Source organism: Typopeltis vanoorti, chromosome 5 (genome assembly GCF_054136105.1).
Source record: "Typopeltis vanoorti isolate ZY-2024b chromosome 5, IOZ_Tvanoo_1.0, whole genome shotgun sequence".
Classification (NCBI taxonomy): Eukaryota; Metazoa; Arthropoda; class Arachnida; order Uropygi; family Thelyphonidae; genus Typopeltis; species Typopeltis vanoorti.
The window spans coordinates 126,364,100-126,389,906 of NC_143553.1; the positions used below are offsets into that span (position 1 = coordinate 126,364,100).

The 25,807-nt window shown below is 35.1% G+C and overlaps 1 protein-coding gene across 2 annotated transcripts in view; it reads left to right on the plus strand.

Annotated features, from left to right (window-relative positions):
* The window catches only part of LOC150106798 (G protein-coupled receptor kinase 2-like), a 308,070-nt gene that overhangs the window by 170,663 nt on the left and 111,600 nt on the right, over nt 1-25,807 (plus strand). The window contains exons 11-12 of one of the 2 annotated variants that reach the window (XR_016548329.1): nt 2,534-2,622; nt 25,257-25,414. Coding sequence is in view for 1 of the 2 variants with exons in the window: in XM_090392711.1 (XP_090248837.1) it covers nt 2,534-2,622 (89 nt within the window). In the remaining variant the exon portion in view is untranslated. The remainder of the gene's footprint in view (nt 1-2,533; nt 2,623-25,256; nt 25,415-25,807) is intronic. The other variant, XM_090392711.1, reaches the window with a different exon arrangement.

The window sequence follows — 25,807 nt, forward strand, 5'->3', positions numbered from 1 at the left end:
TAAATAGCGGTAAGTTCAAATAATTTAGGTAAGGAACAAAAAAGAACCAAGAGTTAAATAGTAAAATAGAGTGATGTGTGAGGGATAAGGAAAAAGAATAGATACCTAAATCATATATCACTATTTAATTTTGATATTTTAGTAAAGTATGAATAAAGCATAGCTTGAATTTTTGCACCCCTTCATGGCTTGTGCCGTAGGCGGTTGCCTAGTTTGTCTACACGGTAAAGCCCTGGCTACACAACCAACAGACTATGGGTTCACATTCCCTTATGAGCATGAATGCTTGTGAATGTCTTTAGGTGTGATATGTATTTCATTGCTGATGTGAGACTACAACCATGCTTAATAAAGGCTTACTGATGAAGTGATTTGATAAAAAGTTCCATGTTTAGTCTTTGGAGCAAGTTTTTCCCATCATGAATTCTATCTGTGATACTAATGAAACTTTTGTAGATGGGACACACACAAAGTAAGCACTACTGGGAGTAGTCCAGTTATGATCTGAACAGCTACTTTTCTGTAGCCAGTCATTGCAAATATTAGGTTGAGCTACCTTCTCATCTAGTGTGTTAGCAGAGCTAATTTCAGATGGTATGGTCACTTAAACAGAATGGGAGAAGAAAGATTAGCAAACAGATATTCTTTGCCACCCAGAGGAAGAACAAGATATAGTGGATTGATACAGTAAAAGTGCCTTAGAAGACAGAAATATAAAATCTGATAATGCTGGAGTCTTGGCAGATAACAGATTAATTTGGAGGAAAATTGTTGATTGTAAGGTAGTGTAACTTTTTCATGTTGTACTATCATAATATCCTGTATACCCCCCCCCCTTCCCTGATGGTACATATCAGGAATTTGATGCTCATGACCTTTCCATCTAGTCCTGACTTTTTTTTTTTTTTTAATATATATCTGCTTGCTCTAGTAACTTACCTTTCCAGTGTCATTATTGTGCTGGGTAGATTAAATTAAAAATAAACACAAATATTCAGTGATTTAACAGTTTTGCAGCATGGATTTCGGTATCCAACTAGTAAATGTAGTTTTGCTGTAAGCAAATTTTTTAATTTGTTTATAATCTTGAGGTAAAATAGCATTGGTGCTGTAGGACTGTGGCTGTTACTTCTCAGGAAATCATAAGTGTCTAAATTTGTTGTAATGCAAGCTAACTGTAATATGGAACATTTGTGCTGGCAATTGTATTTGCTCAAACTAGATTAAAGATTGGAGGAAATTATTTTATTTAAAACTGCAGACTTAAACACACATATATTATTATTATTTGACACATCCAGGGAGTCTAAGAACTCATCGAGGGAGGGGCACTGCTCTACAACTCAGTCTCCACCATTCAATTATCAACTGACTGCAACTACACCAATGCCATCTACTGCTGATCACCACTGGTATTTCCACAGACAATCACAAACATCCATTGCCCAGCAGGATTCGAACCTGCAGCCTTTTGGCTGGAGAGAGGATATGCTGTCCATTCGGCCAACCAGGCTGGCATATATAGTTATCATTTATATAGGTATTCCTTTCTGATTATCTAAGGTGTGTAGTTCTATTTTATTTGACATCAAAACTGCATAATACATGTCAAATGACCAACATCTGAGCAGCCTATCATATCCTGTCCTATATCGAAGTGTATTAAGTAGGAAAAATTCCTATATTAAATTCAGTCTACAATCATCAAGTGTGTATATGTATGTGTTTCTTTCCCCTCTCCTAGTAGCTTTTGAACTTGAACAAATCTTCAGAAAATTCTGAAATTCATGCCACTAGAAGCTGCTTCTACTGTATCACATAAATCTTGAAAAGTGGTTTATGGTGTGCTGGATCTACCTCTTCTCCCCCCCCCTCCCCCCTTTTTTAAAAGGCATTTCTGTTTACTCCTTTTATGCAGCTCTGTAGGAACTGAGCTCTAAAATTCAGTACATGAAGTGCTTCATAATTAGAAGGCAAAGTGGAAAGTTGGCCTTGTGGTATAGTTGCATTTATGTTGTGTGCTTTGTGACAATACTTCTATATTGTTCAAAATAACATTAAAGTATTGTGGTGTGTTTATCTCTTTGGTGAGTCAAAATGATTAAATTAGTTTATGTAAACTGGGATTGCAATGAGCTAATTTATATGAATTAAAAATATATTTTGATCAACTTCAGCATTAACACCCCTACCGGCCATGACATCTATAGACGTTCAGCAAAATCTGGATATGATTCTGTAACACATATTGAATAACACGGATAAGAAGTGCAATTGGGTCTCACTATTTCATCCACCACGGCCGGTAGAGAGGTTAATATAGTAAATATTTACTTTTTGTTTTGTATAAATATCAACTTGTGGTTAAAAAATAAAATAAAAATACCTTATTCATTTTTTCTGGCAATCTTTTTTTTTTGCTCTAATTCTTCTATGATATGTTTTTATTTTATTTTATTGTTGTTGTTATTTATTTATTTATTTATTTTGTGCAAGGTTTTGATTAAGATAATTGCTTGTTTCTTTCATTTAGCTCCAGAAGTTATAGACAATGAAAGGTATTCATTTAGTCCTGACTGGTTCAGCTTAGGATGCTTGGCATATGAAATGATAGAAGGACAGGTAAGAATTTTGTATGCTATATTTACCTGAATCTAAACTAAGCACAAATTACTTCTCTCTAAAATTTTGTATCTTTTAAATGAGACTAAAATCCAAGAAGAGCTTCATTTATGTTTGAATCTTTAATGGTTATTTCTTATTTACTTGATCCTCTCATTTTTTTTTTTATGATGTGTTATTATAAATGTTATAAATGATTATTAGAGATGATTCTACACTGAAACATCTATCACAAAAAATAAATAAATAAAATTAATAACAACAAAAAATAAACAAATAAATGAAACTTGAATCATTAATAAGAACTTTCTCAAGTTATCTGTATAGTGTTGTCTTAATAGCAACTCAAGCAAAAAGCACATCAGCATCAAATTTCAGATATCATTTCCACCAATTGTATTTTGTGATTTCATGATTTTGTTTTTTTTTAAATATGACTCCCAACCATAAAATGTTGTAAACCTATAGTACATTAGTGTCACAGATGGGCTAAGGTTTTTATTTTATTATTTTCTTTTTTTATATATATATATAATCTGGAAACTGTTGTAGAGACCAAACCAGGAATTTGTATGGCATTTCAGGCCTGGAGCTTCACACCTGTTCACCACCTACTTAAAGACTCTTACATACGTAAATGCCCATGGTGGGATTCAAAACGGCCTGTTGACTTCAATAGTGGGTTATGCTTTTCACTCAACCAACTAGGCTAGCACATATCTAGATCTTTGGCCATTGTTCAGAGATTATATAGAGATTTAATGTGAATCACCAGTGGTAAAAGCCCAGGATAGTCTTGACTTGCCCTAAAAGCTCAGTGTACATTGTCATTTGGAGATATTATAACCAGCTTTATGGAAGATCTTAAGAAAGTGACTGAAAATGAAGCATAAAAAGTGCAACTGCTTTAAGAAATTCAGTTTAATCTTTAAATGTACCTGTGGCATGATTATAAACAATAAATTACATGATAACTGCAGTAATTAACTTCAATGAAATGAAAGTACAGATATTTCACACTGAAAATAACAGTACATCATCAGTGCATAAAAAGAAGCAAATCAAAGAAACGGGAATAGAAGGTACATACAGCAGTCAGTAGTTTACTAATTAAAAATTGTTGCTGCATGCTAGAAATTAATATTAATAAATAATATTAAAAACTATTTTTGATGGTTACATAAAATAATCTCCCAAACTTTTGTGGGAGAGAGACAATCGTTCTGATTCAGATTTGGCCAATGTAAAAGGGCTTTGCAACTTCCTTTGAAAAGGACTTCATATTTAAACCTGCTTCTAAGGAGAAGACGAACTTCATCACACTTGATACTGTATTTAGTATCAATACTATGCCAGATCAGACTTTTGAGGTTTCATGTATTCAGTATAATACTGATGTTCATTAATTCTTTTTCCACAGAATGGCCTGTCTGCCCAAAGTTCTTTAAAAAAAAAAAAAAAGAATTAATGAACATCAGTATTATATTGAATACATGAAACCTCAATATTAATTTCTAGCATGCGGCAACAATTTTTAATTGGCAAACTACTAACTGCTGCATGTACCTTCTATTCCCGTTTCTTTGATTTGCTTGTTTCTACACACTGATGATGTACTGTTATTTTCAGTTTGAAATATCTGTACTTTGATTTCATTAAAGTTAATTACTGTGGTTATCGGGTAATTTATTGTTTAAAGAAATTCAGTTATTGAGAAGATGAACCGATCTGTCTGTAATTGTGTTCTGCCTTTACCCTGCATATATATAGCGGTAATGTGTTTATTTATTATTAACAGACCTCCATGGAGTCAAGAAACTCATCTTTCGGCTCTCCTCCCTTTCATGTATGAATTAATATATTAAAAAAAAAAGGGGGGGGGGGAATAAGCTAATATGGTTTTTTTTTTTTTTTTTTTTTTTTTTTGTTGAAAAAACAACAACAACAACAAAAAAAAAAAAGGTTATTTGTTTCTGGATATACCTGAGATATGCGATAAATTAAAAAAAAAGTCTTTGGAACACTTAAACAACAAGAAAGGAACTTTTTTCATTACTACTATGAAGTAAGACTTTCTTCAGTAAGAAGTTACTTGACCAGTAGATTGGGTGTGGCTGTCTTGCTCCCTGAATACTCATTGCATTAGATTTTTGGAATTGTGTTAAAGGTGACATTTATGTTATAAATATCAGATTTATAACCTGTGTAGCAGTGGATGTGGCGTTTGCACACCACGCTGCTTGATCGCACGAAGGAAGACTTTGTTTCGAATCTAGTCGTCGACTAGAGGAAATTTTTCTAAGTCTTTTTTAGACTGGTTCCCGAGTTAGTCGATCTCTGGCATGAGCAAGCGGGTTTTTTTCATCCCGTAAACTCAAGAAAATCAACTGTAGAACCCACATTATTTCAGACATTAAATATATTGTGTTAGGGACCACAAGATGGCGACACTTGAAGAGCCATCTCTCTTCACTGCATGCCGGTTAATTAGTGATAGCCTTGGGCCAGCTATATCTGATTGGCTGCCAGTGGAGATTGAACCCCACTCAGTCTCCAAAAGTTAGATAGGGCTAAACGGCCTTGCCTACTCCCTATACGGGAATAAAAAGGCATTAGCTGATGTTTTTTTTTTTTTTTTTTTTAAATTTTAGATTCGTGTGTAGAGGCTTAAGTGGTGTGAGGACATCATGTTGGAGGCTAAAACTCACGCAGACAGGCAGATACATTCACAAACTCTAACACCACCACCCCCACTCAACAATATGGCATTATTAAAACGCTTACCAAGAGAGCCCACAATCTTTGTTCCAGTGGAACTGCCCTTACAACTGAGCTTGACTACAGCGATCACAGTATTAAAAACAACCCCACTCAGTGCAACAAAAAGAAAACTACTGAACTACTTAAATCAGTTAACACTTGGCTGGAAGAAACAATTAAAAAACTAATACCGCAGTATGCCCACGTGCCCAGAATTTATGGCCTGCCAAAAGTACACAAAACAGACACCTTTACGTCCAATTATGGAAGGAATCGACAGTCCGAATTACCACTTAGCCAAAAAATTAGTTGCCACACTCAAGGAATTGGTTGGTCATTCCCCTTCCTATATAAAAAAATACACAACATTTCATAAACAAAATTAAAAACATTACACTCAATGACCAAGATCTATTAGTCAGCTTTGACATAACTTCCCTTTTCACCAATGTCCCAATCAATGATACTATCTTGCTCTTACAGAACATATTTCCACATGACATCACGGCCCTCTTTGCCCATGTACTCCGCTCCGGATATTTCGTGTGGCAAAATAATTTTTGCCTTCAAAAAGAGGGTACAGCCATGGGCTCACCACTCCCCCCCCAATAGCGAACTTTTATATGGAAGGCTTTGAGCAACGAACTCTAGAGTTGGCTTGCCTAAAACCCAAAATTTGGCTCAGATACGTCGACGATATTTTTGCCATTTGGCCCCATGGCCACGAAGCACTAAATACATTCCTTAGCCACCTAAACAAACAACACAAATGCATCCAATTCACCATTGAAATGGAAAAAAACAACTCTCTTCTGTTCCTAGACACATTTGTCACACGTCTTCCTTCAGGCTGTCTCTCCTTCTCAGTTTACCGCAAACCTACACACACAGGCCAGTACATACACAAAACTTCTTATCACCACCCAACACAAAAACTAGGGGTCATAAGCACCCTTAAACACAGAGCTCAAACTATTTGTTCAAATGAACAAGCTCTTAACCATGAATATGAGACCATCAAACATACCTTTATAAAAAATGTATACAGTATAAAAACCATTCACAAGATCCTCTACAAAGATACCACTAATAACAAAAAAAGATTTCAAGAATGCTATTGCTATACCAATGTTAGAGGCATTTCTGAGAAAATAGACAGAACACTACACAAATACTACATCAAAACCACCTTTAAACCCCCGACAAAATTAAGACACCTACTTAAGGATCCACTGCCACACCTAGCCCACCCAGGGGTTTACAAAATACAATGCACATGTAACATACCATACATAGGGGAAACAGGGCGAACCATCCCAATCAGAAACGACATATAAAATACCTCCATTTTGGAAAAACCGGCCTTTCTGACCACGCACTCCAAACATACCACAGAATTGATTGGAAACGTACCAAGTCCCTACACCGCACCAAAACCTGGTTAGAGCAGAAATTCAAGCATGTGAAATGCTGAAACATGATCTGAATCTGAATAAAAATGATGGTCTAACCATTCCAAGAATGTGGAGGACCGATCTGCAACCTTCATAGCAACCACAAAGAAAAATCTCAATACAAGAAGACTTGGTGAAGTTTTTTTTTTTTTTTTTTTCCCCTGAACATTCAATAGCAATCTCACTGTACCAATCCAGAAGATAATCGTAATATAACAATGTGAACTGTATAATTCCAGAAAAATCCTAGTACATGAGGACTTTAGCAGAGTTTATTGTAGTGTTTTTTTTTTTTTTTTAATCACTAGAGGGCAGGCTAAGAAAAAAGATTAGTTAACAACGTAGATGTAATTTACCTGTATAGAGTGCAACAGCATGTAGCTTGGTTCTTATACACATGTATCCTTCTGATGATGACCTCAATACAGGGGTCGAAACGTTAAGTTATTATTAATCAGTAAAATAATCTTTTCAACACGTGTTTTGTGTCCCTAAATTCATAAATATGAACAGTATTAAAAAAATAATCAGTTCCTTCCCCAGTCTTCTCTTCAGAAAGAGTTTAGAAATGCTATCACCATACCCTACATCTGTGGCACATCCGAAAAAATAGCCAAGAATTTAAAAAAGTATAACCTACACATAGCATTCAAGCCCCACCACAAACTTGCTACCCTTATCCGGACTACAAAAGATCAGCTCCCTCCTCTCTCAGTGCCTGGAGTTTATAAAGTAACCTGTTCCTTTAAGCTGGCATACTTTGGACAGACAGGCAGATTGCAGCCATCCACCTTGAGGAACACAAGTCATACATCTGCAACCATGACTATGGTCAGTCAGGCCTGGCTGACCATGTCCTGAATACAACCCACAGAATCTCATGGGAAAAAACCACCATGCTCCACCACAGCAAATTCAAAAAAGAGAGACTATTCTTAGAATCAGCAGCATCTCTCAAGAATCAACCAAATCTTAATAAATACGGTTGCATTAAATTAAGCTTCCTAAGATTTGGGAAACACTTATCACCAGAGGTTCCACCTTACATTCCAGGCCACCTACAACTGCCCTTAGAGGGTGCCCCACCTAGATAGGACTTTAGTGTCACCCATGTGGTTGGGCTAAGTATTGTGTGGTATTTGTATATATATGTTACATTAGAAGTCTGCACAGTTAGCCTAGTGGTTATGCGCTTTGCGACCGTATGCCTGGGGAAGGAGTGTCCTAGGTTCGATTCCCGTCGGTGACGTGAGGAGCTGAAGGATCTTCCTCAGCCATAGCCAAGTTAGCCAATCTTGGGCGTGGACAGCAGGGTTTTTTCCCCCAGTTTATTCTGGGGTTTTTCATCCCGCAAAGCAGGCAAACTGGCCTTGAGAACTCAACATTACAGGCCATAGGATACACCAGGGCATAAGGCTGACCACCTTATCCTGTAAACAGAGTGAGTTCCGATGATCAATGGACCCTCGACACCGCAAGGTAAAAGAGGGTATAAGGATGATGAGATGAGATGTTACATTAGTTTTTTTCTAATCCCTGAAGATGTCTCAGTGACTGAGACGAAATATAGGAAGAATTAAATTCTGTTTTAATCCTTTCTGAGTGCTGTATACAATCCATTAAGCCTCCAACATGATGATTATTTTAGATTCCGTGATCAGTTTATGGATTTGCAGTTAGACTGTAAATCCGTGATGGACAGGCATTGTTAGTGTTATCACAGTGTCATCACACACTATTATCACAGTTCAGTAGGATGGTAGTTGTGAAAATACATGTGGAAAAGACTAGGTAAACTAAGATAATCTGTGAGATGATCTTAGTTTACCTAGTCTAATGGAAGTTAGTTTGATGAGAGAGAGAGAAATCATTACTTAGTCAAGAATTTTCAAGGAAGATTTTTGATGCCCCATTCCAAATATGAGAACAATATTCCAACATTAGGATTTGAGATTTGCACAGGATTTATAGTTAAACTGGTGAAAAGTAATGTCTTAAGCAGAAAATGGTGCAAGTTTTGATGTGATGTGTTGTACAAGGAAAAGCCAGAGATAAATGTCAATATAAGAAGAGAGATCTGATCTTGTTTGCCTATCTGGGTATTATCAAAGGTGAGGAAGGATAAATTAAGATCATTTTTGTGAGAAAGAAGACAGAACTGTGTTTAGGTAGCATTGAAGATAACTACATTATTATTTCAATGAAGAATGGTGTGGGGATCTATGTTTAAGGCACTGGATTTTAAAGCTCAAGATGTTTGAACACTAAGGATTATCAGATGTGTGCAGGAGGAATGGAATGTATTATCAGCGCCACAACTATGGATAATGTTTACAGGTCATGCGAGACTAGGTAATGTCATTATAAGAGAGAGGATAGGCAGGGAATGGAAATGATGCCATTCAACATAACATATAATGATTACTAGAGAGAAAAGTGGCTTGGCATGGAAGGTAGAGCAAAGGATGGCAATTTTCTTACCAGGCCTTGATGCCAAACAAAATAATATTTTCACCCCATGCAGCTCCATCCATGAAAGATCTTTATGTAAACTGATGGTATGAATGTGCTGTTAGGTGGGCTGAAGATCTTTTTTTTTTATTAATTTTTTTATTTATTTTTACATAGTCAGGAAACCCTACTGTAGAGACCAAACATGAAACTTTTCCATCACTTCAGGCCTCAAATAAGCAGGGTGGTTGTCTCACAGTGGGCAATGAAATTCATCTCCCACCTAAAGGCAATCACAAAATCCCATGTCCAGGGTGGGATGGGGGGATTTGAATGTGCAGCCTGTTGGTTGGAGAGGGATATGTTAGCCACTTGCCAACCAGTCTGGCAAAGTGTCACTTCTGAATGTGTCAAAAGCAGCAGTTCAGGATTCTTCAAACCTTTCTATGGTGTGTTATCCAGAGGTGGGCAGTATAAACTAGGTAGTCTACTGTAGAATGCCAGAATCCATATTGATAGTACTTCAGGCACTAAGGTTGACTCTTAGTGTTCTTTTACATTATTTTAGAAAGGACTGAGGAGAAGGCAATAGGTTAATAGTTTGATGGCTTGTTTTATCTCACTTTTTTTTTTTTTTGGATTTAGTAAGTATAAAAGAGTTCTTGTTTTGGAGCACAGTTTTTAGACATTTGAATTGGGAATATACTATCTAGGTCATGATTCTTTAAGATGTTAATGTTTAGTTGAAATAGATCTGGAAATGATTATTGTAGGATTTAATTTTTTTTTCTTGTGTGTGTGTGTTTACTTGGAAATATAAACCAAAGGGGACACCAATCAAGAGGAAAAACACAGGAGGAGATGGGCAGAAGACTTTAAATCCTTGAAAACGTTACAGGCAAACAATTGCCTAATATGGGAAGCCAAGATGAAGAATCCATAGTTACCAGTTACTCTTTACATGATTCATTTTTGTGAATAGTTCATTAGAGCGTATGGGCAGTTCAGAGAGATTGATTCTTGGACATGTTTTCCATGTAAAGAACACTTAGTTCTTTACCAGTTTCTTAGTTCTAGTGTAGTTACCATCAAGTTCTGTTTTGTGTACTGTAGTGTCTATCCTGCAAAATTGCTTTAGTGCTATGCTCTTGAATGAAAAAAAAAATTCTAGGTCTTCACACTGACTATATATTTAGCACTTGGAAGGATGTCACACACTACATTGAAAAGGAGAGGGAAAAGTAAGCAAGAATCTTCTTCTAGAGACTGAATGCAGCATTATTTAATTCATGCCTTCAGTAAGCAAAAGGATGGTCAATTACCATCTAGTAGGTAGTTGACATTTCCTCTGATTAGCAAGATAATGTGCAACTATTCCAGTTGTGGTAAGCTGGAATAGTTGCACATTTTGCCTCAGCCCATTTGGCAGAAATGGACCACACATGAGATGACATGAGTGTGACAGTTGACCAGGAATGCAATCCACTTCACCTGTCATTGTTGGTTAATGAGATAACTTGAAAAAAAGGTAAAAACATCAATACATCACCTCTTAGTCGAATATCCAATAATATCCAAAACCAGCAATCTTTAAAACTGCCATTGTTCTGTAATTCATATTTTGTAACAGTGCAGATCTAGTAGGTGATGGGGATGTCCTCCCCTCTCCACCCCTGTCCCCAAATACAGCAGAAAACTTTTCTATGTGATTTTTCTAAATTAGTAAATTAGTAGATTTTTGTAAATTAGTTCATAAAAATGATTATCATAAAAATCATAAAATTGTTCCTCTCTGTATATTTTGAATTACTGTTCAAAATAGAACACACTGAGAAATGACTATTTCTCATTTATCATTCTTCTCTCTCCTTCTCTCCCTCTCTTTTAAAGCAAATCTGGATCCAAGCCTAATTTCAAAGGTAGGGGGGTGTTCTGATAAATGGCAGTGGAAGAAGGGTTCATCATCTAGTTACTAACATTTTCTTAGAAAAAAATTCAGTTATAATTGTAGCACACCTTAACATTTAAAAGTCAACATAAATTCAGGCTGAATTATTTATTGATCATTGAATTTATTTATTATTATTTCAAAATACGATAGCATGGGTATTATTATGCAGAAATAAATTTATTGAAAATAGCCATTGTTGCACACAACACTTGTTGAACTACACCTTAAGCACATCTACCATTTCAGCACTCACCACATTGTCAAGTAATGCATTCCACTTGCCAACCACTTAACATGCAAAGAATCTTATGTTCGTTTCTCTATTCGTATCCTCTTATACATCTTCCATGGATGGTCTCTTATTCATCTCCAATCTTTCACCATTTTCTGTGAAAGCTCTCTTTCACATTTAATTGGTAACTTTAAGTCTTAATCATCTCACCTCTTCTCCTCCTATTCATAACCACTTCAGTGAATCTTGTCCAAACCTTCTCTGGTATATACCCCCACTCCCTTGAAAACCAGGTGACAAGTTTTGTGATGGGATATCCCCCATCACAAAACTTGATCAAGGCCTTATACAGTGGATCTATAATGTTTTTACTTCTCCTGACTAGGGTCCTCTTCTTCATTGCCATAATCCATTGGGATATCCTCTCAATTTTAGCATGGTGCCCCTCAACTTCATATCCTTATCTGCCACCAATCTCAGATCCCCCATCTTTTCTACCATCTTCAAAACCACCCCACCAATTGTATACTCTGTACCCCACCCTAACCTACTAGATTTCAAAATTTGACACTTCATAACATCAAACTGATAGTTCCACTCACTTGCCCACTCTCACAATTTATTCATATCCTGCTCTGCTTCTCATAGTTTTTCCTGACTTTGCATCATCTGCAGACAACTGAATATTCTTCAGTTAAACTTGTTCTGATATCATTAATGTACAAGTTAAACAGCAGAGGCCCCAAAACAAGACCTCTGTTGCCCAACAGTAGTGACTTCACTCTTCTGCAATACTCTTTCCTCATACACAACTTGTACTGATACCTATCTGACAGTCAGTCACCTATTCAGTCTCACTAATCACCATCTCCATAATGCTAATTACAGATATAGACCATATTAGTCTGTTCTGGTCTCATTATCCATCTAATATTCTTTTTTTGAGTTCCACAAGGCCTTCTCTTTCCATTTGGTTTATATTTTATTATTTGTTTAGGATATCAGGTGTTGGCCATTCATTTTACATGTTCTATCCAATTTGTTTATAATTGTTTAGTTTTTCTTCTATTGATTTTGTTCCTTTTTTGGTCTAATAATGTGCATTTTGCAGTTCTCATGAATCTCATTTCTTGTTTTTATTCTTTGTTTATCGCCTAAATTTTGCTGCCATAGTATTGCAGAAGAGTAAAACCAATGGCATTTTCAAGTGTGTTTCTTTTTGTATTATATTTGGATTGAGTGTTCTATTCATCAGCCTATAATCTGTAAAAATTTTGAAGTTTTTTATTTTATGTCTTTTTTTCTCCTTCATATGATATTTCACATCCAAGATAACTGAAAGTATTTATTTGTTCTATTATTTTATTATTAATAAATAACTATTTTACTTGTAACTGGAATTTGTTGAACAAAATGCCATTGGTTTTAATTTTATCTATGGAATTTTTGTTCCAGACTGTTCTACTATAATGCTTAAATTATATATTGCTCTTTGTAAATTGTTTTCCTTATCTAATATTATTACCTGATCATCTGCAAATAATGGCATATTTATTTTGTTATTCTGGGAAATTTCTATACCTGGATTATTTAAGGTGTTCCATTGTATTAATATTTCATTAATATAAATATTGAAAAGTGTGGGAGACATAGGGCATCCCTGAATTACTCCTTGGTTTATAGATTGTTTCTCAGACATTTTTTCATTTTTATTTTCCATCCTCACTAAACTATTTTTCAATTTAGTTACCAGCTTGTCATTCTATCACAGGTCTTTGCAAAATCTAAATATACAGTTGTGTATGCATCTCACTTGTCCATTGCATTTCTTACCTTGTTGAAATATGTAAGCAACCCATACTGACCATTACAAAGAATGCTGCTGTTATCAACTCAATTCTGAATTCTTGCTTTTGCCAATCTCTCTACACTTCATTAATCTGCAAACTTCATTTGCAATGCCAAACATACATACTGGCCTATAATTTGAATCCTCGGTCTTATAACCTCTTTGCGAAGACATGGAGATATGCCTTGAATCTTGATGCCGTAATAGCATCAAATTTACTTACCGTATTTTTCCCATGTATAAGATGATACTTTTTTCTAAAATTTTTAGACCAAAAATTGGGGGTCGTCTTATACACGGGGGGGGGGGTACTTCCAGTACCTTGTCTCCACAAACAGGATTCTGCCAATCACTAGCCTTTGTTAACTCTGTCGATTGACGCCATTAACGGCTAATTCTGAATAAACCAATCAGAACTCTGAAAGCATTCATATGTCTGCAACTTGTTGGTAGGATAAGTTAATGCATTAACAATATTTTGAGCACTAGCCCATAAAAATGTCCAAAAATAAAAAAACGATTGTCATATTCTTCAAAATTCAAGTTAAAAGTCATCAATTATGCAAAATAACAATTAAATAAAGCTTCAGAGAGACAGTTTGGACCTCCTCCTACTGAGTGTATGATTAGACAGTGGAGAAAACTGGAAGAACAACTACTCAAGATGCCAAAAAAGAAGAGGGTCCTAAGAAAAAAACCAGCAAAATGGCCAAACTTGGAGCAAAGGCTTAAGACTTGGATTATGGAGCAGTGCCAGAGTGGGATATGTGTGTCATCCAAGCTTATTCAATATGAGGCAAAAAAGGTTTGCAAGCGAATTGAACGTTGTTGATTTCGCAGGAAAGGCAAAACGGTGCTTCAACTTCATGAGGAGAGAAGGGTTGGCCATGAGAACACGAACCAAGTTAGCCCAGAAAATGCATCTTAAATGCATCCCTTAAAATGCATGTTAGTATGTATCTTTAAAATATTACCTAATTACTAAATATACTTTGAATACTTAAAAAAAAAAATCCAATATGTACACCCTCTGTCCAAAAATAAACCACTCTTTTTGATAATAGAAGAAACTAGTGGCGCCACCTGTTGTATCATATTGCTGTCGAAAGCAGCAAACCTTCATTAGTATTGTGTCAACTGTTTATGACATTTGTTTTATTAGAAGCCGAGTTATAGTGCCAAGAGTGACAGTGTGTTTTGACGAATGGTCGGAAAATGAGTTTCAAACAGAGAGCTGCGATTGACTTTTGTGTTAAACTTAGTAAAAGGTTTACCGAAACATCGAATGCTTCAAAAAACATACGGTAATGAATGCTTATCCCATACTCAAGTTTACGAGTGGTTTAAGTGATTTCAAAGTGGTCGTGAGATGCTTGAGGACGACGAAAAGCTGGGCCTCCCAAAAACTGGACTGAGCGAAGTTAACATCCAAAAAGTGCATGATTTCATCAAAGAAAACCCGAAATCGTTCGCAAGATTGATTGAAAATGAATTGGGGGATTCGAAAATCAACTGTGTACAACATTTTGACTGAGAATTTGGGCCTTTGTAAATTGAATTTGCGATTTCGATTTGTTCCCCACAAATTGACCAACGACTAAAAAATGTATCGAATTGAACACTGCAAGGACTGCTATTAAAAGGCATTAAAACTGCTCATAAGAACTCAAACTTTCTTGAAACGATCGTTACTGGTGAACATGGTATTTTGAGTGTGAACTGGAAACTGAGTGCTGAGTGGAGACCACCAGGAGAGGGGCATCTGAAAAAAAAGTTGCTTGGAGAAGTCAAAAGTAAAGATTTTTACTTTTGACTTGTCAAAATCATAGAAACAAATCAATGCTGATTTATTTCTACGATTCCAAGGGCATTATCCACAAAGAATTTGTTCTGCCTAGCCAAACAGTCAATGGTGAGTTTTATGTCGAAGTTTTGAAGCGATTGATAGCGAGAATTTGTCACATACGGCATGAATATCGTGATGCAGGCAGCTGATCACTTTTGCACGATAATGCACTATCTCATCATTCAAACATTGTGAGCCAGTTTTTGAGCAAAAACCAAGTTTGTGTGTTGGATCACTCGCCATATTCACCTGATTTAGTACCCTGTGACTTCTTTGTCTTCCCCTGACTTCATTTGTTGATGAAAGGAAAGTCATATGACACCGTTGAAAACGTTCAAGCGGCAGCACAGTATCCCAAAAACCGATATAAAAACACTCATTTAACGGATTAATTGACAATGCCAAAAGCTGTATTGAAGCTGAGGGAGAGTATATTGATTGAAATAATTGATTTGAATAATTATAATTGGCCTGTGTTTTATTTTCTATCAAAAGTGCAGTTTCTTTTTAGACAGAGGGTGTATATACATATATTCTTATATTTCAAGTAATTTTATCCCAGCTATATTTTATCATTAATGGCAGGAAAATACAATAACAAAACTTGCATTCTGCAGTAATATTATTACAAAGATCTCCAGAGAGTCAGGAACTCATTTAGAAACTCATTAATACTCAATTATGATAGTACTACATGAGAAATTTGCACCATTACTAACTTCCTATCTACAATTTTCCTCCAAATCAGTCTATTACCTGTCAAGAACTCCAATATTATCAGGTCTTATATCTCTGTCTTCAAAGGCACTTTTTACTGTATCAATCCACCTATATCTTGGTCTTCCTCTCAGTCTTTTTCCTGCCAACCTGGCAGAAAACACTTGTTTTGCTAATCTTTCATCTCCCATTCTGCTTAAGTGACCATACCACCTGAGATTAGCTCTGCTAATGCATTCCTGGATACTGACAATGTCAAGTTCTTTCCTAATATCCTCGTTTTTAATATGATATTGCCATTGATGCCATCTGTTCATGCCCCTAATCTTTCTCAGGACTCTCATATCTGCGGTCTCTAGTCTTTGGTCAAGTGTTTTATTTCTAACCCAGTGTTATGTCGTTTTTCTTATTTTTATATAATTTATATCTTCCCTTTCTTTCCTTCAATCTCTATTTTACTTCTTCAGATATTGGGCCTAATATACTTACATGTAGGATTGTTTCCTCTTCAGATACTGCCAAATTTATATTATGCTTCGCCAGCCAGTATCCTATAGCAGAAAGGATCCTTACTCAGGGAGACAATACTAGATTCTGAGGCATTCTTACGCTATATTTTACTTTAATACGGCTGTATAGATTCAGACTGTAGTCGTGACCTAAATCTATGATTATATACACTTTTTAATTCCTTCTCGCCAAAAGAGGTTCTATTTTTATAAGTGGTAATTCGGAATCGTAGTCAAGCATGAGTCAGGTATAGGCAAATAAATCATGTTTATTGGAATATCAAAGCAAAATACACTAAAGAAATTCAGGCATTCAATTTATCTCAATACTAAATAAGGAAACTTGAGTTAAAAGATCAACACACCTTAAATTTAAATCAAAGGTTATAAAGCATGTAAGACACAGTGACAAATAATTGGGATAGATAGCAAATGATATGGTGTTAAGCTAAAATTCCTTTCTGCAAGCCATTCATAAGATAATATAACAAACATTCTAATGTTATTCAGTTACTATAAATCTACAATCCTAATCTCGTTATGTTAAATCAATCACATACAACACAAAAGACCTCTTCCAAACAATTCTTCTTATTCTCAAAAGGAGGTTAACTATCTAATTAGAGTCTGTCCACAAAGATCTTTAGAATAATGTTCATAATTTACATTCACAAGTAATTTTCTCTCTTCTAAGGAATTCTAAACACAAAATAGAATAATTCTACTTTCTACGAACTTTTTCCGACGTCTTTCAGCATTATGTCTGGTTACCTTGTCTGTAGGCTGTCCTTACGCCAGCATTGGGGCTACGCTATCTTCATAATTGCTGCTGATCATGGACTCAATTCTTTGTGTCTCAGGAAACATCTCTATTCCTCTTGATGAGACTTTTCAGCAAGGGCTCGATTCTGCCAGGGCTGGAAATTTCACCTTCAGCTCTGCATGGAATCCTACAGCATTCTCAGGAAAGCTTGCTGTCCGACATCATAGCACTGACTCTTTATCCCCCTTACTCGAACCACTAGCTAACTTCCAAACCAGGAAAAATGATAAGACAAGAGAGAGCCGACAAGGCGCTCAGTCCCTTATATTCTTCGTTCGAGTGCCCCCTTTTTCGGAGTCCCCTTTGCTCACGACCTATATCTTTTCTCCCCTTTGCTGTTATACTCTTGTATTTCCGGAATTCTATTTTCATATTTATATAAAGATATGTTCATTCTTTATCCATAGTTTTAGTTAGAAATCATTTCACAGAAGTAATGCTAGATAAAAATCACTACCCAGAAATAATCCTAGATAGAAATTACTTCACTTCATTTCTGCACTTATGTTTGGTTTGTATCCACAATGAAACCAAAAACCTCTTTACACATTATCACAAACTTTATATAAGATAGTGCAAGAAAAATATCATTCTTAAACAGTTATCTGCCATTGTGCTGTTATCTAAATTCTCCCAGCTCAGAATTTTCTATTATGCAAATTGACAATTATGAAACAAATACTGCTAATTACTGCCTTGCATAATATAACTACATCTATTGCAGTAAGATAAGTTATAATTGTCAGTGTTCAGCTATTGGGAACACAAAGAAAATCTCTTTGCACTTGACTATTTCAAAAAAAGAAAAAATAAAGTATTGTGAATAAAATATCTGTTCCATTGGATTAGATTGAACAAGAAAATATATTTCAAGGAAATTTAATTCACTGGTTATTATTGATATATGGTATTTTTATTTTTTTCCATTAAAAAAATTGATAAATAAACATTTATCAATTTTTTTATATCTCATGGAACAATTTGAAAATATAATTCAAAAGTTATTGAGTCTGTTTTTCTCAGTGGATATCTTTACAGGAAACATATCACTCATTTCTAATTCAATAATATACACAGTGTGCCCATTAACCACCTTACCGGCCATTATGGATCAAATACGCATCCTCATACGCTTCGTATCCATCATATATTTCAATGTAATGTCAATGGTATTACAATTTTAATATGCACTTCGCATCCATGGTAACTTCGACATATATATACGTGATTAAGTAATGAGACAACAATTATTATATCAGAACAAAGAACTATATTTGGAATTGTCAATTACACAGATTCAAAATTATCTCCCTTCAATTCCATACAACGGTTACATTTGTTACACAGGTGTTCACAGGCACATTGGAAGTCCTGAAAGGGAATCCCTTTCAAAGTTTGGGCCATGCCCTGTTGGATGTCAGTGTTCCTGAACCACTCCCCTTTCATCTTTGGGAAAAGGAAAAAGTCTGTGGGAGCTAAATCTGGTGAATTGGTGTGTATGGGGGGGGGGGGGGGAATTGCTCGCATAGATAGATAGACTTCAAAGCCAGAAACTGCTTCACAGGCAGCGTTCAGGCACGTTGTTATGCAACAGAAACCAGTTGTTGTGGAACAGATCTTTCCTGACAAACTCGCATGCAGGCATACAGATGTTGCATTACTTCTAAATAATACTGACCATTCACTGTGGTGGCCTCTGGAACAAATTTGCAGTGGATAATTCCAGCAGCATTGAAAAAAAAATAGTGGCCATTGTCTTGACACATGATTTTTGCGACCTGATTTTTTCTTCTGCCAGGGAGAAGATGTTCCATGCCATTCCCTACTTCGGCATTTCATATCTGGATCAAACTGAAAACACGAACTTTCATAACCAGTGACAGTTCTTTGCAATACATCACGATCTTGATGACATGAACCTGGGGCTCTCTCTGTTTATGTGTCAACGTGTGTGTGTGTGTGTGTGTGTGGCACAAACCTCGCACATGAGAGATCTGCACAAGAGATTTCTTTCTAAGATTAATCTAGCCATTTCCTTACTGACACCAAGCTGTACAGCAAGTAGCCTAGTGGTTATTTGCCTTTCATGGGCAACAATTTCCCTAACTTTCACCACATTTTCATTTGTCCGTGCAGAAATTGGTTCATCCTCCAGGAAACCCCCCCCCCCCCTCTCTCTCTCTCTCTCTCTCTCTCTCTCTCTTTAAATGTTGAAAACCAGAAAACACCTGTGCATGGCTCAGACAGTCGTCGCCATAAAAATTTTTCAGATTTTGGTACACATCTGTAGTAGTTTTTCCTAATTTGCAGTAAAATTTTATTATAGCTCTTTGTTCCATGATGCAGCTTCTGACATGCTCAAATTGCACACTCTTACTTACTTCAATGGTTGCCACACAAAAACTGCTGCGTGACTTGACTTGAAAGTTGCACTTGCAATTACAACACACTCTAGCAGTCAAAACTATAAACACGTTTGTTACTTTTTTCAATAAGCTGTCCTGTAAAAAAAATCAATATAATTTAATGGGCACACTGTTTATGTTGCACATGGTTTGCATATGCAACTGTATGTTCTCTCTCTCATCCATGTCTTGCAAGTCATTATCATAAATATAGTATTAATTAGAAAACAAATCGCAGAATGAAATATGAAATTGCACTTTCTTATTTAAAATTTTTCTTTGCCCTGGTATTAGATAATTTATAGCTTTTCACTAATGAAACACTGAAGTAATAATTATTATAAATTAGGATTCAATATTTAGAGGTACTGGAGGAGAATTTTGACAAACGTATTACTGCACTAGTTGGCTAAATCTTTCCCTACTTACATAACACAAATACAGTCTTCTGATGTTGCTTAAGTAATTATGCTTATTTTCATGAAATTATTCATGTGTCCAGGTTTCATTTGTTCTATTTGTCTGTTATTATTTTTTTTCATAATCTTAGAATTCATTTCACAGAATGCTTCATTTCACAGAATTCATTTCACTGTTGTGGTCCACTTTTTTCTCTTGTAGCGAATTATCATTTAGAACATCTTGAAGAAAAAGGTGATTACTTATAAGCAAGCAATTTGCAACCATAAATGTAGCCTTAACATGAGCTCCTTACTGTCAAAATGGGTACCATACCATATTATACAAAGAATTATCAACGATTATACACCTTTCCCTCTTACTATCTTTTAAATTCCTTATGTATGTGTCAGGGAAATTTATTTCAGTTTTTCACTGCATTTCTGCAATAAACGTTCAGGTTTTTAGCCACCACCATGGACAAATAAATGCCTCTTTCTTTATCCAGTGTGTGTCATATTCCTAGCGACAGGGCTGGCTCTACTGACGATGCAGGACATGCATTTGCACGTGGCGACAAGTTTTTTTGGGGTGGCAAGGTTGGCATAAACTATACGAAAAATAAGGGAGAAGGGGCGGCAAAATATACTACTGCACGGGGTGGCCCTGCCTAGCAACCCAGTTAAAAATAGGATTAGCGAATTTGTTCTTTTAGAGAAACTTGTGCCCTAGTTTTATTACTTATTTATACAAAAACACAAGGCATAGGTAATACTGTTTATTTGTTTAGAAAAAAAGATATTTTGGTCTGAAACTTACAGACCATCTTTGGTGGCAGTGGCAGTTGATTACAAGGTAGAATATAAATAATGGATATTATATTATAACAGCATAATGTTATAACTGAGGAAATGTAAGTTAATCATAACTTTAAAAAAATATTTAACGATGTTGTCATGTGAGATTCCCCTAATTTTCCTCATCCGTCCCTTAGAACCGATTGAACCCTCCCAAGTAGGGATTTTTAAGTATGTATTTTTGACTGTAGATCCTTGTATGCTCAAGGGCTGGTTTGTCTGTTGTGAGGGATGAAAAAACCTGAGTTTCCGGGTACAAAAAACCCTCTATCTCCATATGAGACTAGCTAACTCACCTTTAATCGAAAGAGACCAGATAAAGGTTCCTCACATCATGGACAGGAATTGAACCCAGGTCTTTCTGACAAAGGGCTTCATCTAACTGACTTATTTATGGAGGCTGTATTTAATAATGTGTTATTCTAATAAGACTTTCTCATATTTTAGATGAAGATAGGCAGTTGTTCCAAATCAAGTTCAGATGATGCAAAGCAAGGCCTCAGCATTCTCTTTAAACAAATGCTCAAAAGTTTTTCCAGTGAAGATGCTAATAATCTCCACTTGGAAGTTTCATTCATCCTACTTAAATCCAAGCTTCCACCATCTAACATCTGTTCAGCTGAAATGAAAACTTTACATTCCTGAAGATGTAACAGTCACTTTATTATCACTCAAGCAGACAAGGGTAAAGCTACAGTAGTCATGGATTCAGCAAATTACAAAAGGAAAATTTCTCTTTTACTACAAGATCAGTTGATGTACCAGGAATTGTATCATAACCCCATCAACAGGCAACTTAACGAATTAAACTCCCTTCTAGACAAAGTTATAAGTCTGGATGCAGACACCACAGTAAAGCTAAAAACTTATTTTGCAAGAACACGGTTCTTTGGTTTACCAAAAATCCATAAGAAAGACACTCCAATCTGTTCATTTGTAGACTGTATAGATTCTCCTACTTATTTCATAGCCAAATTTTTAGCAAACCTACTGCAGTCTCATATTGGCAAGTCCTGCTTGTTTATAAAAAAATTCTTCGGATTTTCTAGATATATTGAAAAATGATTCCATATAACCCACTTATCTTATGGTGACCTTCAATAATCCCTATTTACCAACATACCTCTTAAGGAGACATTGCAGCTACTTTCTGAATCATTTCACAAGATATAGTAAAACTATTTGACTTCGTAATACGTTCTGTATACTTTGTTTGTCAAAACAAGTTCTAGCCAAGTAGAAGAAACTGCCATGAGAAATCCACTCTCTCTCCTGCTCTTTCCAACTTTTATTCTGGGCATCTAGAAGACATCCTTTTCTCATCCATACACCCTCAATCTTTGTTTTGAGTTCGATATATTGACATTTTTTCTGTGTGGCCTCAATAAAGAAACTTTACCAACAATTTTAGTCACCATAAATACTTTGCATGCACATATTAAATTCACTGTGGAAGTTGAAAGAGACAACAAATTATTTTTTCTAGACATTCTTCTCATCTACTCACCATTGGGTGGTTTAACTACATCACTTTATTGAAAGCCCACTTTCAGTGGATGCTACATTCTTCTACAATCTGTGCAGCATCCTTCTCAAAAGACAGAAAATATAAAATCTTTATTTTGACATGCTAACACTATTTATTCGACTCCTAATCAATTACAGGATGAACTCTTAAATATCAAATGATATATGAAATTAAATGGCTTCTCAGAAAGGACTACACAACATCAGTTTGACTCTTGCAAACCTAACCTAAATAATAAGGAAACAGTATGTTTCCCATACATTTCAGGTGTTTCAGAACTGATTTCCAGAATTCTGAAGAAATAAAATTTAGTGGTGGCTACTTTTATACCTATCAATAAACTATCAACTTGTTTCCTACTCTTCGAAAGATAAATGCTCACTAATGTCCCTCCCTGGTGTACCATGTTCCTTGTGACTGCCATCTATCCTACTTTGGACAAACTGGACATTCAACAGAAAAAAGAATACAAGAACATCAGGCACATGTTTACCACAGGAAATCTGATAAATCTGGCTTGACTGAACACTTGAGTAGACACAGACCTCAATATTCTTTGGTCTGAAGTGCGCCTACTACATCATTGTTGGTACAAATTTCAGCATTTGTTTAAAGAGAGAGCTGAGGCCTTGCTTCACTGCCTGACTTGAATCAGAGCAAATGCTTATCTCTGTCTAAAACATGAGAAAGTTTTAGTAGAATAACACATCATAATTTTTTTTATTTTTATTATGATTAACCTGTGTTTCCTCAGTTATAACATTATGCTGTTGTAATATAACATCATGTGGCTCTCCCTCTTTCAGACAATCATTGTTTACATTATACCTTGTAATCAACTGTCACTGAAGGTGGCCTATAAGTTTCAGGCTGAAATATCTGGCCTTCTAAAAATAAATAATATTACCTATGCCTTGTGTTTTCGTGTAAATAAGTAATATAGGATTAGGAAATACCAAAGCTACATCCAGTATGGTGAATTATATGAGTGTGATTTGGCTCAGCATGGTGGGGAACACTGGGCATGGGGCTTTGGAAAGATACATGCTCATCCATGTAAGCTGTTTTAGGCACAAATACCTGATAAAGGAGAGTTTTGAAACACTGCTATATTGCTCTAACTTGATTCGGAATCATGGATTATCTGTTATAAGGATGTAGGAAATTCTTATCTTAAAGGGCATGAATTAGTTTTTTTTTTTTAATTCACAGTTCTTATATATAAATCTAATCCACTTGAAAAGATTCTAATAATGAAGAACATATCACCATTCAGTACTAGCCTTTAACAGTTAGTTCACTGCGATATGTTCATATCTCATTTCAAAACCAATTATGTAATTTGCATCACCAATTATGAAATGAGTGCTTTATTCTGAAATAATTGATGTTTTATTGATAACTTAAAACAAATATATATTTTTTTATTTTTACTGCACTTATATGCAGGAAATGTTAAAAAACTACAACTATCTTAAAAAAGTCATGTTTCTTTTTTACTGGACATTTATCTTCTCCACCAGCTGATCATGGATTGTGAAGAAGCTTCAATATTGAAATATATCTTGAAAAGCAGTAGCAAAAATGCCCATCAGTTGTTATTTTTCTTTTGATGCTAATATGTTCAAGTGAAAAATTAATTACTGTTGTAAGGTTTTTGCACTTACTGTATATAAACACGTACTTTGAAACTTATGAAGTGTAGATCAGGGATCTTAATCAGATTTAAAAGACTATGAAATTTATTCAAAAAGAAAATAGTTTTTTGAAACAAAGAAATTCTGTCTTGGGCTAGCTATCTCTGATTGGCTGCTGGTGGAGATTGAATTGTCTGCTCAGTCTCCAAATGTTAGATAGGGCTATAACAGCCTTACCTACTCCCTATAAAGAATAGAAAGCATTAGCAGATTTATTTAATTATAATTATGAAAGAAATTCTGTCTGCCAGTCATTTATGATTATTATTATTATTACATGACACTTCTGTGGAATCCAATGACCCATCACTGGGGGATTCCTCACACTAACCTGTATGATTCACTATCTATTCAACACACCACTGCACAATCCACTGTTTGCACAACATCATCAACACTGATGCCACCAATGAAAAAAACTACATAGTATTTTTTGCAATTTGAATGTGTTTGTGTGTTTTCTGCATGTTTTGTTGGACATAAAACCCAAGTTTCCTTGAAAATAATAGCTACTTCCATATGAGATTGGTCAACTCATTATGATGAGAATCAAGTTCAGGTCTTTTTCATTCTAGGAGAACATATCTTGTTCTTCAAACTCTTACACAGACACTTAGTCTTAAATTGACTTTCTGATGTACAAATGTTTAAGGGTTATAAAATTTCATGAAATATGAACTTCAATGTGATCTAGATATGGTGTGAGTATACAGTAGGTGCAAATAGTTTAAACTGTTGATGCATTTTTCCTTAATATTTTATTTAGATCTTATGATACATAATCCTTTTATCAAAAATTAAGTTTTGAAAAAAATGAAAAAATCCAAAAAAAGATTTTCAACTTCAAAATCCCTCTCCCATAAAACCAAAAATACAATTATCTTTTAATTTTTTTCATTACTAATTGTAATGAATTCTTGTGTCTGTGTGAATGAATGCACTCTGAAATTAAAATTTATAGTGTCCTCTTGAAATGTCTCTGTTTTTACTGTATTTGTGATCCAATTTTCAGAAAAGAGGATTAATGTTGAAATAAGCTCCATTGCTTGCTGACTACATGTATGCTACCCTAGTTACGAAGAGTATTTTACACACCAAAATTTTAGCAAGGAAACTAGATTAAAAATGCATAAATTGTGCATTTTTTGTGTCGCAGGTTGATGCAAGAGAGGAAGTGAAGATAATAGCAGGCCAGAAAACATTTCAAAAGAATTTAAACAGCTTAAAATTTGAGGGGATGATAAACTTGATCATTTGGAGAATATTGAATAAAAATAATATGAGAAGAAAAACAATGGAAGAAAAGCTAATAAGGTATATTTATTATTTTAGTGGCCATTATAAGGCTATAAACTGTGAATATATTATTTGTTTACATAAATTCTTAAATATATTTTTCCTTCTCTTGTAGCTTTCTTTTCACCGATAAACAGTTTTAACTTTTTTTTTATTAACTTTTCAGAAATGATTTAGTCATGTTACATAGTAAACGCACATTACAACTTACTTTTCCATAGTGTAGCTGTAGGCGGTAGGGTAAAGGGAAAGGAGGTGATGGATGAAAAAAAAAAAAAAAAAAAAGAAATCATGCATAAGTTCTTTATATATTTAACCTAAATAACGTATAGTCAGTTTTCTATTTCTTTTCTAGTATTCCATAAAATCAACATTAAGTTAACAAATAAAATTATGTGTACTTTTCTAAAC